General features: G+C 55.6%; 1 protein-coding gene across 2 annotated transcripts; it reads right to left on the bottom strand.

Annotated features, from left to right (window-relative positions):
- Positions 1-1,174: 1,174 nt before the first annotated feature.
- CHRNA2 (cholinergic receptor nicotinic alpha 2 subunit) lies at positions 1,175-23,069 on the bottom strand. 2 transcript variants are annotated; one of them, XM_006274660.3, is made up of 7 exons: positions 22,769-23,069; positions 16,544-16,907; positions 11,140-11,294; positions 7,402-7,446; positions 6,929-7,038; positions 4,321-5,368; positions 1,175-3,519 (listed from the first exon to the last, which is right to left on the bottom strand). In XM_006274660.3, exons 2-7 carry the CDS (start codon positions 16,665-16,667, stop codon positions 3,394-3,396), a joined length of 1,608 nt encoding a protein of 535 aa, XP_006274722.2. In that variant the 5' UTR covers positions 16,668-16,907; positions 22,769-23,069; the 3' UTR covers positions 1,175-3,393. The 2 variants fall into 2 exon arrangements, with proteins under 2 accessions (XP_006274722.2, XP_059584082.1); XM_059728099.1 differs by lacking the exons at positions 7,402-7,446; positions 11,140-11,294; positions 16,544-16,907; positions 22,769-23,069 and having other exon boundaries at positions 4,321-5,232; positions 6,929-7,010.
- Positions 23,070-24,770: the final 1,701 nt, after the last annotated feature.

Below are 24,770 nucleotides of genomic sequence, written 5' to 3'. Positions count from 1 at the left end.
CACCTCATTATATATCAGCTAGGAACATACCCCCGCACACCTCGTTATATATCCAGCCAGAAACACATGCATATGCACACACGCACACACCCCATCACACCTAACCTCACAACCACACATTTCATTATGCATCCAGCCACCAACACACCCATGCACACACCCTCACACCTACCCCTACACACACATACTTCATTATTCAGCCACTCACAAACACACACACCCACCCCCATTACAGATCAGCCAGAAACGTACCTACACACACACACCTCATGATATATCCACCCAGAAACACACACCCACACCCTCACACCTACCCCACACTTCATTATGCAGCCAGTCACAAGCACACACACCCACTTCATTATATTTCAGCCAGAAACACACACCCACCCACACACTTTATTATACATCCCGCCAGAAGCGTGCGTGCACGCACACACACACTTCACTATACATTCAACCACAAATGTACATACATCCCTCATTATATATCCAGGCAGAAACATACCCACACACACACCTTATGCATCCAGCCAGAAACACAAGCATATATGTGCACACACACACACACACACTCACACCTACCCCACACCCACTTCATTATACATCCAGCCACACACACACACTCACACATCCCTTATCATATATCAGCCACAAACTTACCCACACACCACACACACACATGCACACCTCATTATGCATCCAGCCAGAAATGGACCCCCCCACACACACCCGCATCCTTCATACACCCATCCAGAAACACATCCGCACACTCCCCCACAGCCCTATCATCATACATGTAGTCAGAAACACATTCACACCTCATATACACCCAGCCAGAAACACACACGCATACACACACACACACAAAATCTTATTATACACCCAGCCAGAAACCTTCCCACCCACCCATGCAAACACCCTTCATATATGCCCAAGATACTAACACACCCACACGCACCCCCGCATTATGCATTTAGCCAGAAACACACATACACACACCTCTTGTACATCTAGCCGGAAACCCCCCCAACCCTCCACACACGCACACCCCTCATGCACCCAGCCAGAAACACACCCCTGTGTCCACCCACACTTGCCCATCGAGTCACATACACCCGCCGTGTCCTGGATGGACAGCCTGGCACATGCATATGCTGCAGGCCCTAAATCCTACTGGGTTGAAAAAGTTTATTCCAGCTCATTTTTGTGCTAGTGTGTACAGCCCAGGTCTTCTCCCCCGTGTGCAGTCATGACCTCTCCCTGGCTGGACCCCAGGCCCGCAGGACATGGCAGAAGCATGGGGGGAAGGTCGGGGGTTTTTTGGGAAGCTGTAAATGAGGACCTGTAGAGCTGTGGGGCAAGCAGGGAGCTGCGGAGGTCACATCTAGTCCAACCCCTGTCTGGGGCAGGGTCAGACCTGTCCAAACCATCGTCCTTTTGATCTGAATACGCGGAGGCTGGAAAAAAAGAGGAGGCTTCCAGCAATCAGAGCAGGGGGGTGATGGACCCACCACGCACAGGCAGCCAGGGTTTAAGGAGCTGATAAATGCAGTACCATGATGCACTGCCTTCATCAGCTAGGGACTGCTGGGAGATGCCAGCTCCGTAGCTGGCAGGGTTGGCACGGGGATGGTCCTGCTAGCCGGCAGGAGATGGTGGCAGGCTGGGTCCAGTGTCAGACCCCATGAAGTGCACGGGGTCCACTGTGATGGGAGAGAGGGTGTTGTGCAAGACCAAAGGGGACTGTTGTGAACAGGTTACTTTGCACATTGGTCTCAGTGTTGCTCATGTGCATCTCCGCCACGATCAAGGGGGAGTTTGTGCACAGACCAGGCCCCCCTCAGCGGTAGCCTGCTGGTGAGACTGGGAGACCTGGCAGTGAGGACTCCTGGGTCCTTGGAGCTGCTTAGAGCCCTCCCCTGTGACCAGCGCCCTGTCCCGGAGACCCAGCACAGCCCCAGAGGGTCAAGCATCCTTCGTGCCTCAGTTTCCCTCCCTCTGGAAAATGGCAAGATGGGCTCCCAGGGGAGCTGTGCAAGTTACCCATTTGTAGGAGGGGGGGAACTGAAAAACAGCAAGTGGGGTTTTTTCTTCCCCTATCACTGAAATGAACTTCAAATGGGTTGTCCTGCTTGGGAAAGAGTCAACCTTGTGGGGGGGAAACTGGTTTGGTCTCCGTGTGAATAGAGGATTTCATTCAGATTCTCTCCTTCCCTATGCACACATACACACACGCGCGTGCGTGCATGCCTTCTCCCTGGAAAATCAAAGGCAGGAAAAGCCAGAAGATGGGATCTGGGGGTGCGGGGGGACACCCTATTTGGAGGAAACCCCCAGCCTTTTGCAAAAAGTTGCACCTAAACTGCTCAGAGGAACCCGTGGTTGCTTGGAAGAACATATGCTGCCTTCAGAAAGGGGGATTTTTCTACAGGTTGGGTCCCATCAAGAGCTTTTGGGGAGGACGAGGAAGGGGCAGGATAGCTATAGTGGATGGGTGTGTGTCCAAGGTGGGCTCACCTGCAGTGTTAGCATGGGGGGCGGGGGGTCTCCCTTAGCCACTACTCTCCCCATCCATACATGCCCCACTTCTCTGAGGTCACATCCCAGGTTTCCTCCTCCAGCTGGAGGTCTGTGCCGGAGCCTGGGGCTGGCCTCCCAGCCCTCTTGTGCGAGGATGATTCATGCTGATGCGCTGGCCTGGAAAGAGTCCTCCCAAGCCTTGCCTCGAAGATCGGCCTTGATGGCCGTGTAAGAGGACTCGTGCAATGCAATCACAGGGGGCTGGAGCAGGTGAGGTCCCACCCTCCTTGCCCCCAGAAGCCTAGCCACCCATGCCCGCAAGTGTGGGGAAGAGAGGGGCTTTGCAGCCTGGCTTCTCACACCTGGGCTAGGCCAACCTGGGCATGGATCCATCCACAGAGGCTCCGTGTTGGCCGCCCCGCTGGGGTAGACCCGGAGGTCTCTCAAGCTCCAGGCCCGGCGTCCAACAGCATCTCAGAGGGGCAGAGGCAGGGCTGGAGCACACGGTGCCTCTTGCAGCTATGTCTGGGGGCACGGTGGATGGGGAAGGGGTTGGAGTTGGCCAAGAAACTCAGAGGAACTCGGTCTGCAAACCAGCCTGAGCAAGGCACCCTGTGTCCGCCTAGCTTGAGTGCATTTCAAGCCCAAAGTGCCCTCTGTTCCCTTGGTCCAGCCACTGCTGTGTCCAGCAGAGGAAAAAGTCCACGGGCTTTCCTTGGCACAAGCCAGGTGCCTCTTGCCATCGCCCACGGCCTGATGCCCCGCCGGGAGGAGTGTACCCACCTGGGTCCTCGAGGGGCCGTGCTCATCCCACCTGGCTCTGCAGATCCCGGCATCAGGCCAGGCTGTGCAAGGTGTGAGCAGCGCCACCTAAATCATCCCGGCCAGGAACGGGGGGAGGAAGAGGCCGATGGTCCCCAGCAGGCAGACGATGATGAACATCCAGAGGAAGATCCGGTCTATGACCATGGCGACGTATTTCCAGTCCTCCTTCACCTGCGAGCGGATGGGAATCAGGGAGGTTAGAGAGATGGGACCCCGGTGCAGCCATGGAGGGCCAGTGGCTTGGCCCAGGGCTTGGACACCAGCATGAATCGCTGGTCCAGCCACAGGCCTCTCTTGGACTGGAGCTGGATTGCTGCTGTGCAAACTTCCCCCCAACGCACTCGCTCCCCTTTCCAATGTGTCACACACCCCGCGTGCAATGCCGCTGTGATTCACACCCTGCAAAGTCCAAGGAGGGGGGCTCACTCCTTGCAGCACCCCTCACTCCTGTGCTCAATAGTGACCGATGCCCCTTTCCTCCAGGCCCGTGTCCAGTCCCTTGGTGGATGTGGCTGGATGTCCCACTGCATCTGGTGGCCACAAACCCCCACTTTAATGCCACGCTGGGTGGAAAAAGACCTGCCTGGGGCTAGCTTTAAACTTAGCCTGCTTCTTTCATGCTGTGACCCTTCGTTCTTGTGCGGTGAGAGACAATAAGAAATCCCTCATGACGTTTTCTTCCCCATTTCATTTCCTGGAAACCCTTCTCATGTCCCCACCTCCAGCATCTCTTTCTACACTGAACAGGCCTGGCCTCTTTTAGCCCCCCCTGCCCATGCCACTCATCATCCTTGTCGCCCTTTGCACCCTCTCTGCTTCTTCTACCTCCTTTTGGAGGTGCGGGGACCAGAGCTGAGCACCGGGGGCAAGGTGCGGCAGCACCGTGGATGGATCAAAAGGCAACAGGATACTTTCCCCTGTGTTCATAGCTCTCCTAATCTCCCAGGGCTAGCCCACGGGGCTCCCACTCACCGAGAAGTCAGCATCCTCGGCCCGCAGATGGTCGGCGATATAGTGCACCCCCTCCAAGGCTCGCAGCAGGCTAGGAGACAGCAGCAAGCCGGGATCGGGCCCCAGGCTGTCCCCCTTGGTGGGCGGCCGCTGGGCCTGGCTCCCCGGCACCCTGCCCAGGTGGCGACCGCAGCTGTAGCGGTGCTGGAGGCTGTGGCCGCGGGAGCTGCAGGGACGCATACTCTCCTCTTCTTCCTCCTCCTCCTCCTCGTCCCACTGGTCGTCCACGTCTGTCTCCAGCCAGCACCGGGAGGTGCTGAGGTGGGCGCCGGGCGGGCCATACTGTCCCAGCAGCATCCCTGCGCCGGGCGGGCGCTTCATAAAGAGCCAACGGGGGATGAAGTCCAGGAAGACGCCACGCACCCACCTGGGCATCTTGTGGGTGCTGGGCGAGCGGTGGTGGACATTGAGGACGAAGACGGTGATGACGATGGAGAGGGTGACGAAGATCATGGTGAAGAGGAGGTACTCGCCGATGAGGGGGATGACCAGGGAGGTGGAGGGGATGATCTCGGTGATGAGCAACAGGAAGACGGTGAGGGAGAGGAGCACGGAGATGCAGAGCGTGATCTTCTCCCCGCAGTCGGAGGGCAGGTAGAAGACCAGGACGGTGAGGCAGGAGATGAGGAGGCAGGGGATGATGAGGTTGATGGTGTAGAAGAGGGGCAGGCGGCGGATGACGAAGCAGTAGGTGATGTCGGGGTAGATCTCGGCGCAGCAGTCGTACTTCTTGGTGTTGTAGGTGCCCACGGCGTTGACGATGGCCCACTCCCCGCTCTCCCAGTAATCCTTCAGGTCCACCTGGCGCTCCATGCTCTCCAGGTCGATCTTGGCCTTGTCGTAGGTCCACGAGCCGAACTTCATCTTGCAGTTCTGCTGGTCGAAGGGGAAGAAGGTCACGTCGATGCTGCACGAACTCTTGTAGATGGCCGGCGGCACCCACTTCACCCGCCCGCTGGAGAACAGGTGGGCTTTGGTCATGTGGGTCACTGCAAACTCCCCGTCGGCGCTGGAGAGGGGGGCACAGGACCGCGGGAGTCAGAGGGGTGGAAAGGACTGGTGGGGCCAAATGCATTGGCAGAGCTAATGTGGAGGATGGGTTCGTGTAGGGCTGGACAGGGCCTGCTTGGCCATAGAGTCACAGGAACCCACTTGACCCTAGAGACCAGTCACCCTTGCAACCCCATTCACCCCAACCCCATCCTACAGCCTGCCATAGGTGAATGCAAGAGAGGAGTCCATTCATAAATGCTCAGAGGACCGGAGGAAAAGGACATTATAGTCTGGACCCCACAATCCAGACTTGGGGCAAAAAACTCCTTCTTGACCTCTGTCGGGTGATGGATCTGACCCCAAATGCAGGAATAAAACCTACCCCCCAGCCAGGCCTTTCTGGGTTGGAGAGATGCCAGCAGGAACATCAGGGTACCCCAGCCAACCCCCCAACCTTAGCTGTGGCCAACACCTAGTACTTCAGAGGACACCAGCAAGGCTCAGGGTGGCAAAAGGGGGTGCAACCATGGGGTGACAGGCACCTAAATCCCTTGGGAACTCCATTCCTGGCTTCCTAAGCCACGTCTGCAACACAGCCCAGCTGGGTTTCTGCCAGACACCAAGGGAGAACCATGCTACACAGAAGGGCAAAGGCACGGCCTGAGCCCAGCATGGAGGTGCATCTCCTGTCGGCTAGGGCGGACGGTCCCTAAGCAGTACGGGGCTCTGACATGGGGTCCCTGGGCAACTTTGCAAAGCTGGAGGGCACTTGGAAGGAGTCGCCCCCCTGCTTCCGGGCCGGTGGGACATGCTCTGCAGTCACTGCCAGTGGGCGCGAGGTGGCAGCAACACCCAAATTTAAGACGGAGGGGGGGGGGAGCCTCTGAGGCTGTGTCTGCCCTGACCCTGCCTGTGCTGAGTTGGATGAAGTCTGCCAGCTTTTTATTACATGCACTGTTTTTCTTTGCATGCAACACACCCCTAGATAGATAGATAGATAGATAGATAGATAGATAGATAGATAGATAGATAGATAGATAGAGGCTAATTTTAAGGATAGATGAATGGATGAAGGGTTTGTATAAGGACAGATAGACATGCACTTTGCTTTAGATGAGCAGAACGAAGAAGTTGTAAAAAAAACCACCCCAATCTTTCCTTTAAAATGCTGCTAAGCTGGGCATTTCCCCAAGGCAAGCTGCAGCAGAAGCAGCAGGTGATCACGGTATTTCCTCACATAAAAAACGCTCTCCAATTTCCAGCAGCTTGGGGGAAAAGTTTGCATGTTGTATGTGAGAAAATACAGCGTCACTGGAGTCGCAGGCAGAGACCAGCACCCCGGTGTGCAAGGCGCTGTACAAACCCAGACCAGAGATGATCCCCATTTTAAAGAGCTTAGAAGCTAATACGGGTTATAGGAGGGTTGGGAAATACAAGGGGACAGCGAGGCAATGGCAGCCCCGTTGGCTTTCCTGGGGTTGCTCCTGGTTGGCAATGGAAAGCACGGCCAGGCTCTCGGGATTGCATTGGGAATTGCACCTCCCTGCCCTGTTGCCACGAGCCGGGCACTGCCTACTTGTTGTACAGCACGATGTCCGGGATCCAGATCATCTCCGAGGGCACGCGGATGGAGGTGACGTTGTCGAAGTCGGCCGGGTTCCAGCGCAGCTTGTAGTCGCTCCACTCCTGGCAGCGGGCACACAGAAAGGGGGTCTCAGGCTGGTTTGCTGGTGGGTGGCTCAGCCCCTGCCAAAGGCTGCAGTGGGGAGAGGGGCCGGGATGCGGGCAGCCTTCAGCCCCTCGCCCAGGCTGGAGCAGAGCTGTTCCCACAAGGGGAAAGCTGCCAGGAACTGTGACCAGGTCTTCTCTGACCGGCTTTAGTCCAGACAAAGCGGGCCAAGGCTGAAACCAGCCGCCAAGGTTGCTTTTGTGAGTCTCCCAGCCCCACGGGGTGCAGCCTACAGCCTACTTCTCAAACCTCCGGAGATCCCCTTGTCACCCAGGACATGCACCCGTCCCCTCTGTGCCCCCCTGGGAAATGGGCCTCACCTGTTTCAGCCACACGTTCGTGGTCATCATCTGGTTCTTCTCGTCCTAGGGCACAGGAGACAGAGAGTGGGGTTAGCCTGAAGGGAACCAGCCTCAGAGGTGAAACCAGGAGCTTTCATGGGGCCCGTTCAGCGAGGGGCTGAGCTGCCACCCTCTCTACGCCAGCCACCTTCGCCTCTGGGCCACAGCGGGCTGGGGCTGGCATCATTAACACTAGTGTGTATGGGCAGGCAGGAAGGGAAGGAAAGAAAGAGAGAAAGAGAGGAAGAATAATTTTAGGCTAGATGGATAGATATAGCATAAGTGGATAGACAAATGGATGGAGGCTATGTATAAGGATAGATAGATAGATAGATAGATAGATAGATAGATAGATAGATAGATAGATAGATAGATGGTAATTTTAAGGATAGATGGATGGATGAAGGAGAAGTATGACAGTAGATAGACAGACAGATAGATAGGGCGGATGGATGGATGGTATGTAGGAGGATGGATGGATGGATGGATGGATGGATGGATGGATGGATGGATGGATGGATGGATTGATGGATGGAGGGAGGATATGTATAAGCATAGATAGATAGATAGATAGATAGATAGAGGAGGTTAATTTTAAAGATAGATGGATGGATGAACAGTTTGTATAAGGACAAATAGATAGACAGCTAGACGGATGGATGGACGGATGGATGGATGGATGGAGGATACGTGTAAGGATAGATGTGCAGGCAGGCGGGCTATTCCTGATCCATCGAGTCTGGTGCTTGTAGCAAATGAAAAGACTCTCAAACCTGTTGGGTAACAACAATGACCGGCTGATGGCTGCTTGGCTGGGTCACACGGCCGATGTGCCCAGCGCCGGCTCAGGGACCAGCCCTTTCCTGCAGATACTTATGCTCGTGCTTAACTTCCGCCAAGTGCAGCTGTGCAGGATCAGGGCCCCCAGGGCACCCCCGGCCAGGGCATCCGTAACCAGCCGTGCTGAGCACGAGGGGGTTAAAAACCCCAGTCCCTTCTGAGAGATGGGTGCAATGCTGCTGAAGGAAGCTCAGCCTGACACCCGTCCGCCCTCGCCTGCACCTTCACAGCGCTCCCCACTTCACGCAGAAGCTCAGCACCCAGGTCGCGTCGCTGTGGACCGCGCTGCCGGTCCCAGGGTCGGCCCGGTTGCTTACGCTGTAGCAGGGCCTGCCTGGCTGCACAAATCACTCACCTGCCTGGCATCACTTAGCACTGTCCACCCTGTAAAATCACATCCAGCACAACCTCACTTGCCCCAAAAGCAGGGGGATGACCACATCCTGTGTCCTGCCATGGGATGCTGCAGAGCTACAAGGCGTGTTGCCCAGAGACACCCAAACCTGCCCCAGGTAAAGCAGAGGGGCAAAGCCTGGCAGTGTCCTGCTGCTATGGTGGGTGCTAAAATGCACTCGAGAGATACCAGGTCGAGGCCATGCTCCGGCTATACAGGAAGGCAACCCCCTCCAAGACAGTACTAGTCTGACCACAGGGATAAAATCCCTTCCTAACCCCCAATGCAGCATCAGTCTGACCCTGAGCAGAGAGGCAAGACCCTCTAACTAGAAACTCCTGAGTTTTCTAAGTCCCATCCCCAGCCTTGGCTGCAGCCAGCACCCCGTTGCACCCCATTAACTGAACCAGAAAGTGCCCAGCCCATGTCTCACCTACGAGATGCCCGAGTGAGCTCAGGAGGATCCTAATTTATCTCCTTTCAGTACTTGCAAATCCACAAATGCACCCGCTTCGGTAACATGCTGCCACTACAGCCTTCAAGACCAGCAAGGAGGAGGAGGACGTCTGACCCATGTGTGCATGCAGACTCGGCTGGGGTAGGATCCAGCCCCTAGGTCCTTTCATGGATCTTACTGCTTATTTCAAGGATGGGGACTGGGCTGTGCCAATGCTCCTGCTGGGATTCAAACCCAGAGGGTCCTGGCTAGAGCATCTTGCCTCTCCACTCAGCATCACACCGATGTCCTTTTGGGGGACAGGGATTTTTCCCCTGGTCATATTGGTACAGACTGGTCTGTAGTGGGGGCACGGCCTCTTCCTGGCATCTCTCGAGCTTATATGAACAACCTTTGCAGCAGCAGGATGTTGGCTGCCGCTGTCCCCCTGCTTTCCCCGTGGCAGGGTCAGGTGTGATGTAAGAGTTGACGGTAGTTTTACTAAGGGTTTAGGTGATGGATGCATCTGGGATGGCTTGGACAGGGCTGATCCTGCCTCAGGCAGGGGCTGGACGAGATGGGACCTCGGGAGCTCCCTTCCAGGCCCACATTTAATCCTATCAGGTTTCTAAATACAGCCCTAAAATTGCCTATTAGGAGCCTTGCAAAGAACAGAAGCTCGTCCCTTTTGGCCCCGCAGCCCAGACAGACTAGCAAGCCATACCCTCCAGCTTAGGGCTGTGGCATTAGTTGCCCCCAGTTTGATCAGCACCCCTGATTTACAAGGCTCACAGCGGTCAGTTTTTTCCCTGCCCTTTCTGCAGATGCCACGCTGTCCCTTTTTGTTAACTGCTGGGCGCTGAAGGCCTTTCTCTTGCTGGATGGGGTGTCAGCTGAGATTTACTCGAGTGCTGCACTCCCCGGCCACGAGCGTCTGTCTTGAGCTGCTGGAGGAGTCGTTGCTGTGAACGGCTCGGTGGCCCCTTGGCTTTCGTTTGGGGTCTCCAGCAATGGCTTTGCTCTTAATGTACCCCAGACCTGCAGGGTTAGGAAGGGTCTGCTCCCTCTACCCCAGCCCTGATGGACTGGAAACCTCAGCCCTGCTTGGAAACCTTCAGGGATAGAGACTCCACCTCTCCCCTGGGCAGCTGGTGCTGCCCTCCTGCCGCTCTGACCATTAGGGAGCTCTCAGTCTTCCCTGCTGCAGTATGAACCCATTGGGTCCTGCTTGTCCAGGGAAAACAGCTGCCTCTGAATCTCCTGTGCAGCCTAAACCCACCTCCCTGTCTCAGTCTTTCCTCGCATGTTTGCATCCCAGCCCGTGTCATCCTCGCTGCTCACCTCGAGATCCTCTCCAGTTTCTCGACATCCCTACGAAAAGGCAGAGTCCGCAAGTGCACCCCAGATTGCAGCTCGGGGTAGAGCGGTACCTTCACCCCCCACGTCTTGCATTTGATGCTCCTGTTCATTCAGCCCATAATTGCACGTGGGTTTTTTTGTTTGTTTTTGCAACAGTACCGGGCAGGGACCGTCTGCCCTGGCAGACAGGAGATGCAGCTCCATGCTGGGCTGCTGACTCGCATGGAGTCCGTGCTCCACCGAAACACCCCACCTCCACCCCCACAGCGTCACTGCCCGGCCACTTATCCCCATCCTGCGTGCACGTGCTCGGAAGCTCTTCCCCAGATGCAGCGCCTGGTATTCCTCACATTTCTGTCTCTGCTTCTTGCCTGACCCTGGACTACAAACAACGAACGGAGACAGAAATGTAACGCTGTCCCTTTGGATGCTAAATGTTTGCATCACATTAGCGGCTGCAGGTTCAAGGATAAGGGACTCACCCAAGGCCGCACAGTCAATCAGTGGCAGAGCCATTGAAGACCATCCACGTCACCCTGGCAGAGAGAGGATTTTCTTCCTGACCCCCGCCACATGTGCCCTGAAGCATGGGGCTGGGCTCGGCCTCGCCCGGCTATTGCATTAGCAGCCTCTGAGCCTTCACCGGAGGCTGCGGGAGGGGAGTCGGAGCCCGGCACCGCGTACTTACCACGTCGATCAGCTGGGCGATGGACAGCCCGAAGCGCACGATGACCACGTCGGAGATGTTGGGGACGGGCCGCGACCAGCGGTTGTAGCCACTGAAGAGGTACTTGAAGAGGCGCTCCTCGGCGTGGCTATGGGTCTGGGCCTGCAGGGACAGCGCTGCGGAGAGGGACACAATGGCCACGGGGCTGAGCCACAGCGCCCACGTCACAGGGACATGCCAAGGCCCCTGAAGCCCCAGCGGGACGCAGGTAGATGCTTCTTGTCCGAGCAGTGTCCCCGTAGACCGGACCCCAAAACCACGTCAGGGATGGGCTTCAGCCCGTCTCCGTGGCCTCAGGACCTCTCCGGAAACCTGGGGACGGGGCAGAGGGGGGAGAGGGGCAGGGGGCTATGTCGGGGGAGCAGGTGCCTGACCCCTGGGCCAGGGGTTGGGGGGTGTATGTCATGCAAAGCCCCTGCACTCAGGGTCAGACCGATGCTGCATTTGGGGTCAAGAAGGGATTTGATCCTCATGGGCAGACTGGTATGGACTGGGGGGGTTTCCTTCCCCATGCCCCTCTCAAGCCTGGTGCTGAGCACACCCTGCCCTGCCATCCAACAAGGTGAACCTCTTGAATTGGATGCCCCAAATCTCCGGGCAATCAGGCTATAGGGCCCCCAATTCATGGTGGAGCAGAATTGCTGCTCAATGCATGCCAAAAAGCATCCAAGTGACCTGAAAAAATCATCCCCTGTCCTAAGGAGTTTGCCCTTTCCCCCGCTCACAGCTCCTTCATGCAACAGCCGGGCATCCACGAGCACATCCCTGCTCGGCCGTGCCAAGCAGCCTGCTCCAAGCCAGGCAGCCGGGCACGTTTGATCTCATTGCATCTGATGGGCCGCCGTGCGCACGTGTGCCGGGGCGTGATGGGCCCGTCTGGGCCCCAGCCTCCGCGTGGGAGGGGAGATGCATGTCAGGAGAGATCAAGTGCTGCGGCTGCTTGGTCAGTCGCCTGGAGGAGAGGGAAGGATTTCAGCTCCCCCTGCCGCTGTCCATCTATCCTCGTGTTGGTGGGGGGATTCATGCCCAGCCCCTCGCTGAGACTTACGCCGTACCTGCCATACCCGCATGGCCCATTTGGCTGGGAAAAGCCATTGCATTAGCCCTCAGGGCTAAAAGCTTGGAGAGCAACTGCTCTTAGGCATGTTGGGACTGTCATGGGGAGCTCCTGACCCGCAGGATCCATGCTCCACTTCCACCCGCTGCAAATGCATGGCACCTCCTCTGTTCCGGGCCTCGTCCAGCTCCTGGGTTCAGGTAGTGATGGCTTTCTGTGGCACGGTTCAGTTCTTGAGGTGTTGGCCAAGATGCACTGCTAAACCCCTCCATTTGCTACTTCCCCCACACAGCCCATTTCCTTGCTACCAGCTCCTGGCATCGAGGCCCAGTAGCAATCGGCTGGACCAGTGCCTGAAGGGTGGGGAGGGAAACCAGTGTGGAAATGGGTGGCTGAGGGAAGAGAGAGAGGCACGGCGGGACGGACAGCTCAGTGGGACGTGTGAGGAGTTGGTTGCACGTGTCAGTGCTCTGAATTGGCCATGGATGAGCTGCAAGGGGTTGCAAAGAGGATGGAGCCGGGCTGCTCTCAGTGGGGGCAGATGGCAGGACAAGGAGCAATGGGCTCAGGCTGCGGTAAGGGAGGCTGAGGTTGGATATTAGGAAAAACTTTTGCACTAAGAGGGTGATGAAGCACTGAGACAGGGTACCCAGAGAGTTGTGGAGTCTCCATCCTTAAAGACCTGGGTAGACAAAGCCTTGTCTGGGATGCTGTAGTTGGAGCTGGTCCTGCTTGGAGCAGGGGTTGGACTAGATGTGACTCCTGAGCTCCCTTCATCCCTCATTGTCTGTGATTCAATGAGTCTGGAAGGGAGAAGGTGATTTCCAGCCAGCAGGAGCAGTGGTCGCAAGCAACCTAGTTAGCTCTGATGGAGCGGGAAAGACGTGTGTGCAAAATTATCTGACAGGCCTGCTCCCGACACGCGGACCCAGGAGCTCCTGTCCAGTTGCATGCTCCTAAAGAAACCCCCGCGGCAGCTGACGGCATAGCCAGGAGCGCCGAGCCGACTGCGCTGACACGTCACACCGGCCCCTTCACGCTACACGGCAAACAGGCACGGTCCAATACAAGGGGCTGGGTGTTTGGGGACACATGCACCCTAGCCAGGTTGCTTGCCATCATGCTAGCCCAGACTGGGAGACAGCTCCAAACTGGGAGGAATTTCCTGCTCTGACTGGGAGGAAGCAGAGATGGAGGCACTTGCAATGAAATCTGTATCCGAGCAACTTCATAGCACACCGGCTGGAGCCCTGCTAGCCCTCAGCCTCCAGAAATCACGGGCTTTAAAAAAAAAAAAAAGAAGAAATGAAACATGACCCTGCCGTAAAAAAATCATGAGATGTTTTCACATGCAGTCAATTTGGGATCTGGGCTATTCATCTTGTGAATCTGTTACGGCCTTCGGGCTCTTTCTGTACAAGGGAGAGAGGCAGGGATTTGTCTTACTTAGAAGGAAAAAGAAAAGGAAAGCTGTGATTCCTCTTGGACGAGGTAAAACATGGATCCTCCAGCTTTTTTCGACTCAGACTTAGTCCCCTGCACCTGGCAGCCCAAAGGTCTGGCGTGGGGGAGGTACGCTGGCTGACAACCTGATTCAGCTCTCAGGGGCTTTGCTTGCGCACCCAGGACAGCTGCGATGGAGATGATGGACAGACACGGGCACAAGTCATTCTCCGGGGCAGGACCACACCTGGGCCTCTCTCTGCAGGCTTCACCGGTTTCTGTATTCCTCCTCCTTCGAAAGTGCTTAAGCAGGTGCCTCTTTCCTCCCCAGAGGTGGCTGCATTTCACCCGGGAGTGCAAGGACCCTTGTGCAAACAGCTTAGCCTTGGAAGAGTTTGCCAAGCTGCTGGGGGATGCTTTGGGAGGACAGACTAGGACGTGTGCATGGATCTGTCACCTTCTAGAGGCTGGTATAGCCATAGCTCACTACAGCTGCTACCTGAAGCAGCTCCCCCATGGGCTCAAGTCCCCTTGGGCCCTGGGAGGTGCCGGGTTCAAGCCCTGCTAGCACGAGGGAGGAAGGTGGCTGGCGTCACGCTGAGCCCCAATGAGCAGGTCTTAAACCCCGTGGACACCTGGGCTCTGCCTTCAGTTCAGCTTTGGACTCACCGCGCGACCCCAGTGCTGCTCCCCTCTGCTTCCCGGGGCTGCGAACATGGCATTAATCAGGCTTTGCTCTCCTAGGGGACGTGGGGAAGAGGAATCTGCACCCTTACCCCACTCATTCACTGCCAACCCCTAAAGCAAGCACCAGGGATCTTCTCCCAAATGGATACCCCCTGCTCCAGGCTCAGATTGCAACAAAAATCCAAGGATCTCATGCCCTGAGTGCAAATCATGTGTCTCATGGAGCAGCAACAGGGCAGAAATCAGCAACCTAGGGAGATGAGGTGGGCTGGGTCCTGGGCTGCTCCTCATGGAGACAGGCTAGGCAATCACTGCCCAGCCCCTGGCTGGAGGGAGGAGGTCCCCCTCAAAAAAAAATCCAGCATTGCCCCCACTTTTACCTCTGGAAATTTGGAAAAAGAAGAAGCAGAAAGGTGGGAAGCAAAGCGAGGGACCCCTGCCCTGCACTTCTCTCACCGCAGCAATCGCCCATGGGAGCAAGGCTGCCAAGGGAAGATGCCATGGAGGGTAACTGGCTCCTTTCTCTCTCCATCTTCCTGCCAAGCAAGGAAGCTGTTGGTCCCAGAAACCAGGGGCCGATGCCACTGTGGTGCTTGTCTTCTGCTAGGCTCAGCCCTGCGCATGGCGATGGTCGCTCTCATGTCAGGGACTCACAGCAAAATGATGCTCCTCCGGTGTCCATCTAGCTCAAGCCCCTGCCCCAGGCAGGGCTGTCTCTGTGTGACCCAGTGCAACCCCGTGTCTCTCTGCCCTGCTCTTAGACTTCCTGCAAGGGAGATCCCGCCACGTCTCCGGGCAGCCTCAGAGCCAGCAAATCCCTCCTCATCTCCGACCTCCATTTCGCTTGAGGCCATTGCTGTTAGTCCTGTCCCCTACAGCCACAGACACAAGTCTACCTCTGTCCGCTGGATAACCGCCCTGCCGGTATTTGCAGGCTGTGATCAAACCCCCTGTTGATCTTCTCTGCTCCAGACATGATCCCAGTTCTTCCTCTTTTCTGCCTCAGACCTTGCACCATTTTTTGATGCTCTCTTCTGGACTCTCCAAGTGATGCATGGTGTAGAGAGGTGATTAAATGTCAAGCTTCATTTCCCTGCAGGGGGTTTGCAAAGAGGATGGAGCTGGGCTGTTCTCAGTGGGGGCAGATGATGAACAAGGAGCAATGGGCTCATGTTGCAGCAGGGGAGGATATTAGGAAAAGCTTTCTCACTAGGAGGGTGGTGAAACACTGGAACAGGCTCCCCAGAGAGGTGGTGGGATCTCCATCCTTGGAGGTGTTGAAGACCCGGGTAGACAAAGCCTTGGCTGGGATGATGTAGTTGGGGCTGGTCCTGCTTGGAGCAGGGGTTGGATGAGACGTGACCTCCTGAGGTCCCTGCAACCCTCATTTTCTATTTTTCTGTGATTTTGGGAAGTGCAGCACCCTAAGCTGGACACGATGCTCCACACCAATGCTCTTCTGCCATTGAGCACCCAGCGTCCCTTCCCCAAGGGTCTGTAAGTGCCATGTTTCAGCTGTTTCCACCCCCCTGGGCTCAAGTGCCCCAGCTCCCATACGGGCCTGACAGCTGGTACCCAGACAGCCATCCCTCCACTTGCATCCTCCCCTGCTCCAGCCCACATCCTCAGCCATCCTGGCTCAAACTGGATGGAAGCATCCAAAGAAACCAGGCATGGAGAAGAAAGCAGATGCAAGGCATTGGACATCTGTGTGCTACACAGGGCTGGTGTGTTGGCAGGGCCCAGAAACAGGCAACACACGGTGGTGCAATCTGCAGTTGATCCCTGGATGCTATCAAAGAGCTCTCTCTGGCAAAGCCTTTGCAGCCTTTGCCCCTGGCTAGACAAGACAGGGGACACCATCAAGACACCCCCTCCACCAGCCCATCTTGGGAGGAGCGACTAGGACGCGTGCATGGATTTGTCACCTTGCAGTGACAGGTATGTCAATAGCTTACTACTGCTGCTAGCTGAAGGAGCTCCCCCTCGGACTCAAGCAGTAGATGCTTTTGCTCTGACCCTGGACGGTGCTGGGTTCGAGCCCTGCCGGCAGCTGCGGTGGGAAGGCACGTAAGGGAAGGCAGGATCGGAGGCACGGAGTGAATTACCGAGGACGGCCCCTGGCTTTTGGTGGAAAAGCCGCTGGACCTTGGAGACGTTGGACGAGAAGCCGCTTACCTGACTGGAGCACGGCCAGGCACCACACCACCGCGTTCCCCACAGCTGGGGATGCCCCGGCGACCCGAGCCATGTTCCCCATGCTCTTCTCCCAGGCACGACGCCCCGGCCAGGCAGCTTGCATCTGCAAAGGCTTTGCCAGAGAGAGCGCTGGGGCGGTCCAGGCGGGGGATATGGGTCAGGGTGTTAAGCAGCGCCAACCGGGTCCATGGGCGAGGGCGCCGGCTGGGGCTGGCATTCAGGGTGCAGCTTGCTGGAAGGCAGCTCCCGGCCCACGGGCATCCTCAGAGCGGAGCAGGGGGCCTGGTGTCGGTCGGCGCTGAGCCCGGGGCTGTCCTAGGCATCCGGGGGGATCCATCACAGCCTGTTCCCAGAAAGCCAGAAGCAAAGGAGACTGTTAGAGGCCCATTCAGAGCCATCCAGGAGCACAGAAAGCCCGTGCTGGAGCGAGGGCCAAATCCTGCCCCTGTTTACCCAGCACAGCCTCGCACAGAACCAGCTGAGGCTCTTTCCTCATCCCCTTCCTTGCTGATTTACACCAGCTGGGTGGGGGCATTTCTCCCTGCTGATTTCAGGGAGGACCCCAGGTGGTGGGTGCGGCTGAGGGAGAGGACAGGGAGCGTTTTGCTTTTGGGGGATAGCTGGATGTCCCCCCTGGTTTGGGGCTGGAGAGAGAAGCGATTTCCCCAGAGATTCAATGGGGTGCTGCTGAGCAAGGAGCAGAGGAAAAGCCTTGCAGCAGAGGGTCCGGGGAGTGGGAAACCACACACGCACCACAGGCAGGGATCGGCGTCCTTGCAGGTCCCTTTGCAAAGCAGGACACTGCACCAGGTCCTTGCTGCTTGCTGGGCTCTCCAATGCACCTACAGAGGCTGTGTTTGGCCATAGGAGGGCCTGGGCTCTATCCTGCCTGGTGCTGGGTCACCGAAGGCATGCTAAAGAGGAGTGCAGTGCCGTGGTCACTCCCCATCACTCGCGCACACCTGGCAGGTGGGTGAAGCTGTGCTGCACATTTAAAGGAAGCAAAATAGCTGCTTTGCAGAAGTGTCCAGGAGGCTAATTGCCACCTTCTCCCTGCAGCTGACGGGGTAATTTGGGGTGGTGCGGAGCCAGGGAGCAGCCACGTCAGAACAGCCCCCCTGGTCCATCCACCACTGCCCATCTCCAGGGCTGGCTGGCACAGGGAGATGGTCCCCGTTGCATAGGGTTGCTAGCAGTAGGGATACCTTTCTCATCTCACTGTAAGCCCTGTGAACAGCGAGGGTAAGTGTTGCATAAACTCCCAAGTCCCCTTTGCAAACATGGCTTAGACCCCTTGGTCGGCACTAAAGGTCTCCTTGTGCACACAGATTTTAGAGACATTAGACTTTAGGCGCCTCATCCCCTGGGGAGTACCTAAAGCACCTCTGCTCTAGGAGGAAAGCATCCAAATACTTTGCAAGTTTGCCCCTCAGGGTCAGATTCGAGTCTACCTACAAGATAGCGTGACTAGAGGAGCACAAGTGCAAGGGGGACAGTTCCAGCTCCCGGGACCCTGGAGCAGAGCAGGAAGCGGAGATCCCCATGGGGATCCAGCTGCTAGCATCCAGCTAGGAGATGCCAGATGTGGTAACCTGGTTTGCACCATGGCTGGGAGAGGAGCGGAGCCAGCATCACTGCAGACCCGGTAAACAGCTCTGCCATCCGCACTGCAAAGCAGCTCTCCCTGTGGGCAACATTAGGGCACCCCTGGAGAAGTTGCTTAGCTCTGTGGTGCCTCAGTTTCCCCCGCGAGGTGTGCTGGGATGGGCTGAATAGTGTTGGGAGTGTGTAAGCAGTGCCTTTGGTGCCTAGAAATCATGCATGGTGATAAATGCCCTGCCCTGGAATAGCTGGGAGAGGAGGGAAGGACGGAGGGAACGCAAGGGTCTTGATGCCATCCAGGGGTCTGGTCCCTGAGGCCTCAGAAACCAGGTGCCCTCAGCCCGTGAAAGGATGATGCAAGTGGTCTAGCTCCTCTTCCGTGCCCGAGGAGACCCACCGCACGTGGAGAGGATGGTGAGGGAAACTGGCTTTCTACCAGCTTTCCACTCCAGGGCCCAGCACAAATCAAAGTAGCCTCAGCTCTACCCTATTCCTAATGGGCTGGCCTCCGAAGGCCTTTCTGCTAGCTGAGATCCTTGCAGGGCACATCCCCCAGTACGCCCAGTACGCCAGCAGCTGGGAGGGGGCAGCAAACAGCCGCTGAGGCCATCTGGGGAGTCCCCCGCAAAGGGAAGCCCTGGTAGGCAGCTTCCCGCCTCCCCTGCACCCCTGGAGCAACAAGCTGGGGCCCAGGCTGGATCTGGCCTGGTGCCTCTCAGCTTGCTCCTTGAAAAACGGGTGCCTTCCCTCCAAGTGAGACACTGCAGGCCCTCGGACCATGGAAATTTGGTTCCCTGGGGACAACGCAGAGGGGCTGCTAGCATCACTTAGCTCCGAAATAAAGGACCAGCTGTCCATCCACCCATCTACCTGCCTGTCCATCCGTCTGTCTGTTTATCCATGCATCCATCTATCTGCCTGCCTGCCTGCATATCTACCCTCATCTGTCTATCCCCATTTTCTAATGCTCACTTTATCTATCCTAGTACACACCTTATATTATCTATCTATCTATCTATCTATCTATCTATCTATCTATCTATCTATCTATCTATCTATCTATCTATCTATCTATCTATCTATCTATCTATCTATCTCTCCCATTTTCTAATGATTTCTTTATCTATCCTAGTACACACATTATCTATCTATCTATCTATCTATCTATCTATCTATCTATCTATCTATCTATCTATCTATCTATCTATCTATCTATCTATCTATCCTCATACACCCCCTCTTTCTATTGTTCTCTTTTATCTATACTAGTACGTGCCTCATGCCTATGGGTCTGTCTGTCTCAACTTCAGTGAAGGAAGTTTTCAGCTGTTTCGCTTTGGGAGGGAAGGGATTCTCCAGCTGCTTGGAGAACGACCAGGCGCTGAATCTGGAGCAAGGGTCCCACCGGCAGATCCTATCCACTCAAAAAGCAGAGGTGAATCGGTGCACCCGAGGCTGCCCGCTCCATCCATGCACACACCGCCTCTCTCACCAGCTTTCCAAATGAATCCAAGCCTCCAGCCCAGCTGGTTATCGCCCTGATCCCAGCCACGTGGGAACTGGATCGCAAAGCAGGCCCTCCAGCCCCAAGGAAGCAGGGCAGCACGCAACCCTCTGCATCTCCGAAGAGACAGGGAAGATCTCGATTTTTCTCCGAGCAAATGCACGTAATGAGGATGCCTTGAACTGGGAAATGATCGGCTTCCCAAGGGGGTTGTTTATTAGCTAGCGTGTTTGGAAGAGGACTGTGTTAGCTGGTCATTATCCTCCCCGCATCTGTCCACTTGCTGCTGCGCTGATTAATGCATTGACAGCGAAAGGGTTTGGAAACAAAGGAGGGAGGAATGATGGCTCGGGTGTGTTGAAAAGAAAATTACATGGACGGTGCCCCTAGCGATGGAGGAGAAATCTAAATATAAGGGGGAGAATTAGCCATGAATGCCAGGGACCCTGAAGCATCTGCCGGCTCTGTGGGCATCAGGGCACAACATGAGGCTGAAGGGAGTTGTGGATTTTAGACCAACTGTAGGGTGAAAAGTTGTACTGAGATAAACAGAGACAGGGTATCCGCCGCGTAAAAGAGACAAGGGAGGAGATCCAGCCCCTGGTACGAAGCACGGAGGGAGTGCACTCAGATACTTGTATGTAAAATGAACATGCATGTGCGTGTAATAAGTACTGTGTGACTACGATGGGTGTAATGTATGTGTAGATGCTTGAGCAAGGTGTAAATGTGAGGTGTGTGTATGTGCGTGTGTCCTGTGTGTGCACGTGATTGTGCTAACATTGTGCATCATATGTGTCTATGTGTATGAGTAGTGTGTACACTTGTGTTGTATGACTAATATATGTAGTGTGTGCGTGTGTCTGTGCTTGAGCGCACGTCTGAGTGCTGTGTTAGGGGCATGTGTCATGTGCATCTGTGTGCGTGTGTGTTTGTGTACATGTGAATGCTTGAGTGCTGTGTTAGTAGTATGTGCAATGGGTGTCTGGGAATGGGGAGTGTGCGTGCATGTGCGTGGTCGGGTGGTGCGTGACTAGTAAATGTAATGTGTGCCCATGTGAATGGGTGATGCATGGCATGGTGTGTGTGTATGTGTGCGTGTGTTTGACTGTTGTGTGAACAGTATGTGTCATGTGTATCTATGTGACTAGGCACTTCTGTGCATTGGGTGCTGTGCAACTAGCATGTGTAAGGTGTGTCTATGTGCATGGGCAATGCATGGCTTGGCATGTATGTGCACACATGTGTGTTTGGGTGTTGCATGACTGGCATGTGTCGTGTGTGTGGATGGCTGTTTTGTGACAGCGGATCATGCCTGCTTCGTGACGGGTAAACGGACTGTGTGTGCGGGTCAGTGTGCGATGTGTAACTCTGTGCTGGGGAATGTGTGTGAGCGGGTGGGCTGGTGTGTGGATACCCCATTGGTAGGTGCAATGTGCGTATCTCGTGCACACAGGCGTTGGGCTACACGTATCAAAACCTGCCCTGAGAACATCCTTGCACTGATCTAATTACACACTGTGGCTCGTTAGAGCTGCCTTCCAGCTGGAAGGCGCTGGGTATCAGGGAGCAGCACCCAGGGAGGGCTCCCGGGGACCACTGGCTTAATCGGGGATGTTTTATGCCCCGTCTCTCCCAGTAGCTTTTGAGGATGGCTCAGCTTGGATCCCATCAGCTGTCTTACAAGCAGCTACTTCAGAGCATCCAAAAACCCTCCAGCTGCCGGCACCTCTGGTCCACCTTTCCATTCAGATCCACGTCTGTTTTGTCACTTAAGCATTTGTCTGCTGGGCACTTGCACTAGGAGGGACAGGCTCATAAATGGGGAGAGCTATTTGCTGAATCATTGATGCAATGAGTTGGGAGCCGGTGAACATCGCTGGTTCCGTCTGAATAGTTGCAAAGCAGTGCTTAGGATGGGTGTGCGTGTGTGAATATATTACTGCATAGAATAGGGTTCTCTGTGTGTGCATACCTGAATGTGTAACTCACTACTTTGAACAGGTTTCTACGTGCTTTCTGTTTGCCGCTTAGCACAGGGCTCTGAATGTGTTTGTAGACACACTTACAACAGGTTTGTGTGTGTGCACGTGCAAATGTATGGCTACTTAGAGTAGGTGTCTCTGCGTGTGCATGTGTGCTTGCATGTGTGTGAAGATACGGCTTCTTCAAACAGGTTTTGTGTGTTTGTGTGTCTGTGAATATACTGCTACTTAAGATGGGTTTCTATGCGTGTGTGCATGTATGTGCCTGTGAGCATATTGCTACTTTGAACAGGTTTCTGTGTGTGTGTGTGTGGGTGTGTCTATGAATATATTGCTTCTTAGAACATGTTTCTGTGTGTGTGCTTGTGTGCGTGTAAAGATATTGCTTCTTAGAACAAGTTTCTGTGTGTGTGTGTATGTGTGTGTGTGTGTCTGTGACTACATTGCTTCTTAGAACTGGTTTCCACATTCGTGTGTGTGTGTGCACGCGCGTGCACCTGTGAATATCCTGCTACTTAGCACAGATTTCTGTGTGTTTGTAACTACATTGCTACTTGGAGGTTTTGAGTGTGTCTGTGAATCTATTGCTACTTAGAGCGGGTTTCCGTGTGCATGTGCATGTGAACGAATACATTGCCGCTTAGACCAGGGGTGTGTGTGTGTGTGTGTGTGTATTTCTGCTGAGGTCAGCCTCCTCCATGCATGTGTGTAAATCCCTCCTGGCAGCCCCTGCGAGGCAGGTCCTACAGAGGGGCAGCCGGGGAAGGCAGCCGCACGGCCAGCGCTCCGTTTCGGAGGCACGCATGTCACACCCCCGGGAGATGGTGAATGGAAACGGGACGGCTACACACACTTTCCTCCCACCGCGGCTGAGCTGGGAAGTGATGGTGGCGCACAGCGATATCCAGGCAGCGGCCTGAAGCGCTCCCTTCAACTGGCCGGACTTCTCTGTGCGAGGCAGACGGGGTTTAAAAGGCGCTTCACCCACTGGCTGGAAAACTTCCCCCTGGCTGAGTTTGCGGGGTGATCTGCTGCACCCCCCCCGATGCAAAGCCCCATCCCCGTCACCTCCCAGCATGCAAACCTGCCCCCATTAGAAGGAGCCCCTCTTACCGGCTAAGAGAGCAATGAGGCCGGGTGCAACGTGTCCAGCCGGAGTCGTGCTCGGCGCTGTGCAGACCAAGTTCCTCTGGGCGATGGGGAAGGAGAGCTTCACTGGGTCCATGCCACCCCCACTACACACCCCATCACTTCTGCTGGGGGTTACCAGCCTGGATCTCCCCCCACCAACAGGCCACTGGGCTTCGTGCCTGGGCCGGCCACGCTGAGGGCTCCTGCCCGGCAAGCAGCACTAGCAAGACTGAGCTCCCGCAAAGATCGCCCCCAGCTCTTACTCCAGCTGGTGACGACACAGGCAGGGATGCAGGGAGGAGCTGCTGCCAGGCGAAGGAGCAAGTGGCTGCAGCAGGAGGGGCTGGAGGGGTTGCAAAGCCTGGGCAAGGCGGGGAGCTTTGCTCCATGGAGGTTGCTCTTCTCTGGGGAACGGCTGCAGCTGCTTCTCCTGTAGAGAGGAGCGTGCATTAGCTGGACCGTCACCAAAGGGAGGATGGAGGAGATGCTCGGTGGGTGGCAATGGGGTGTGATGGATACGACCTTGCTGCCCCTTCCACGTTTGCCTCCCCCAGGCCTTCAGGCCCAGCAGGTCATACGGACATGAGAAATGCCAGGGTTGGATGGGGTCAGACCTGGGTCTGTGTTGCTCCATCTCCAAAGGCTGGAGGGGAGAGTGAGCAGAGTGTGCCTGGGTTTTCCCCCGATCCTCTCTCACCTGCAACCAGCATTTAGGGTGCAGGCAGTTCTGATGCAGAGGCCGTGACCCTCACTCCCGTGCTCAATAGGTCCCGGCTGTCGTGTGACTTAGGTCCTTGTCCAAAGCCCCTCACCCAAGCCCTAGTGGGGGTCGGACTAGACGTGACTTCTGGAGGCTGCTTCCAGCCCCATTTCTCTATGACCTGCCTCATTCCTACTGTGTTTGGCTGGGATGATGGAGTTGGGGCTGGTCCTGCTTGGAGCAGGGGGTTGCACTAGATGTGCCCTCCTGAGCTCCCTTCAACCCTCATTTTCTGTGATTTTATGATTCTCTGCCACCAAGGGAAAGCCCAAACATGGTGTGTGGGCCTTCACCCCAGACAGACTGCATCTGCCTGTGCGGGATACCGGGACAGGGAGGCGTCTGTCTTTGGTGTGAGCTTGTGTCCAGCTCACCGTGGGAATCAAGTCATGATAAATAATGTGTGTGCATGTGTGTGTGTATGTACACATAGACTTGCATGTCTATGTGTCAGTGCATGTGTTTGTGTGTGTTCCTGCTTGTGCATGCCTGCATAATGTGAAGGGGTGCATGTGTGTGGGCATGCACGTGCATGTATATGTGTGTGGGCACCTGTGTTTATGTGGGTATGCGTATATGCATTTGTCACCATGTGTATATGTGGAATACGCATAGATATGTGTGTGCACACTTTTTGTGTTTGTGCATGTGTACGCATATATGTACGTGCATGCATGGGCTTGCACATGTATGCGTGTGTGTATATGTGTATATGTGTGAGTGTGTGTACAGATATGCCCATGTTTGTGTGAATGTATGTGCATATGAGTATGTGTGCACATGGACATGTGTATGTGTGCCCATGTGTATATGTGTCTGTATGTGCATGGATATGTGCATGTGTGAACATGCATGTTTCTGTGTGTGCATGCATGTGCATATAAATGTGCATGTGCCTGGGCAGGTGCATGCGTGTATGTGTGAGCATGTGCATGGATGTGTGCATGTGTGTGCACACCTGTGTGCATGTGCCTGCGTGTGCATGGACATATGCTTATGCATGTGAGGGCTGGTATTCTCAGGGTGGTCAGGGTGCTCCCTGGTGCTCAGTGCAGGACAGATGAATCTCCCACCTTCCCTTGCAGTGAAAGAGTGGCTGCCACTGCTGGAGCCCAGATACGGGCGTAACCAGAGGCCGTACCCACCACAGCCTGGCCTCCCAGCACCCCAATGCCCATGCATGCCTCGGTTGCTTGAGAGGGTTGAGGCGTGAAGCCCCAGACA

The sequence above is a fragment of the Alligator mississippiensis genome, chromosome 1, assembly GCF_030867095.1.
Source record: "Alligator mississippiensis isolate rAllMis1 chromosome 1, rAllMis1, whole genome shotgun sequence".
Taxonomy (NCBI): Eukaryota; Metazoa; Chordata; order Crocodylia; family Alligatoridae; genus Alligator; species Alligator mississippiensis.
Note: the sequence above shows the minus strand (reverse complement) of the source record. Positions and strands in the feature narration are given on the sequence as shown.

Bases quoted from the DNA above. Each gene is read 5' to 3' on its own strand.
- CHRNA2 (XM_006274660.3), bottom strand. From the start codon at position 16,667: ATGCAAGCTGCCTGGCCGGGGCGTCGTGCCTGGGAGAAGAGCATGGGG. The intron at 11,295-16,543 runs GTAAGCGGCTTC...CCCTCTCCGCAG, and splicing joins CCTGGCCGTGCTCCAGTCAG to CGCTGTCCCTGCAGGCCCAG. The intron at 7,039-7,401 runs GTGAGGCCCATT...GCCCGCTGCCAG, and splicing joins CGAACGTGTGGCTGAAACAG to GAGTGGAGCGACTACAAGCT.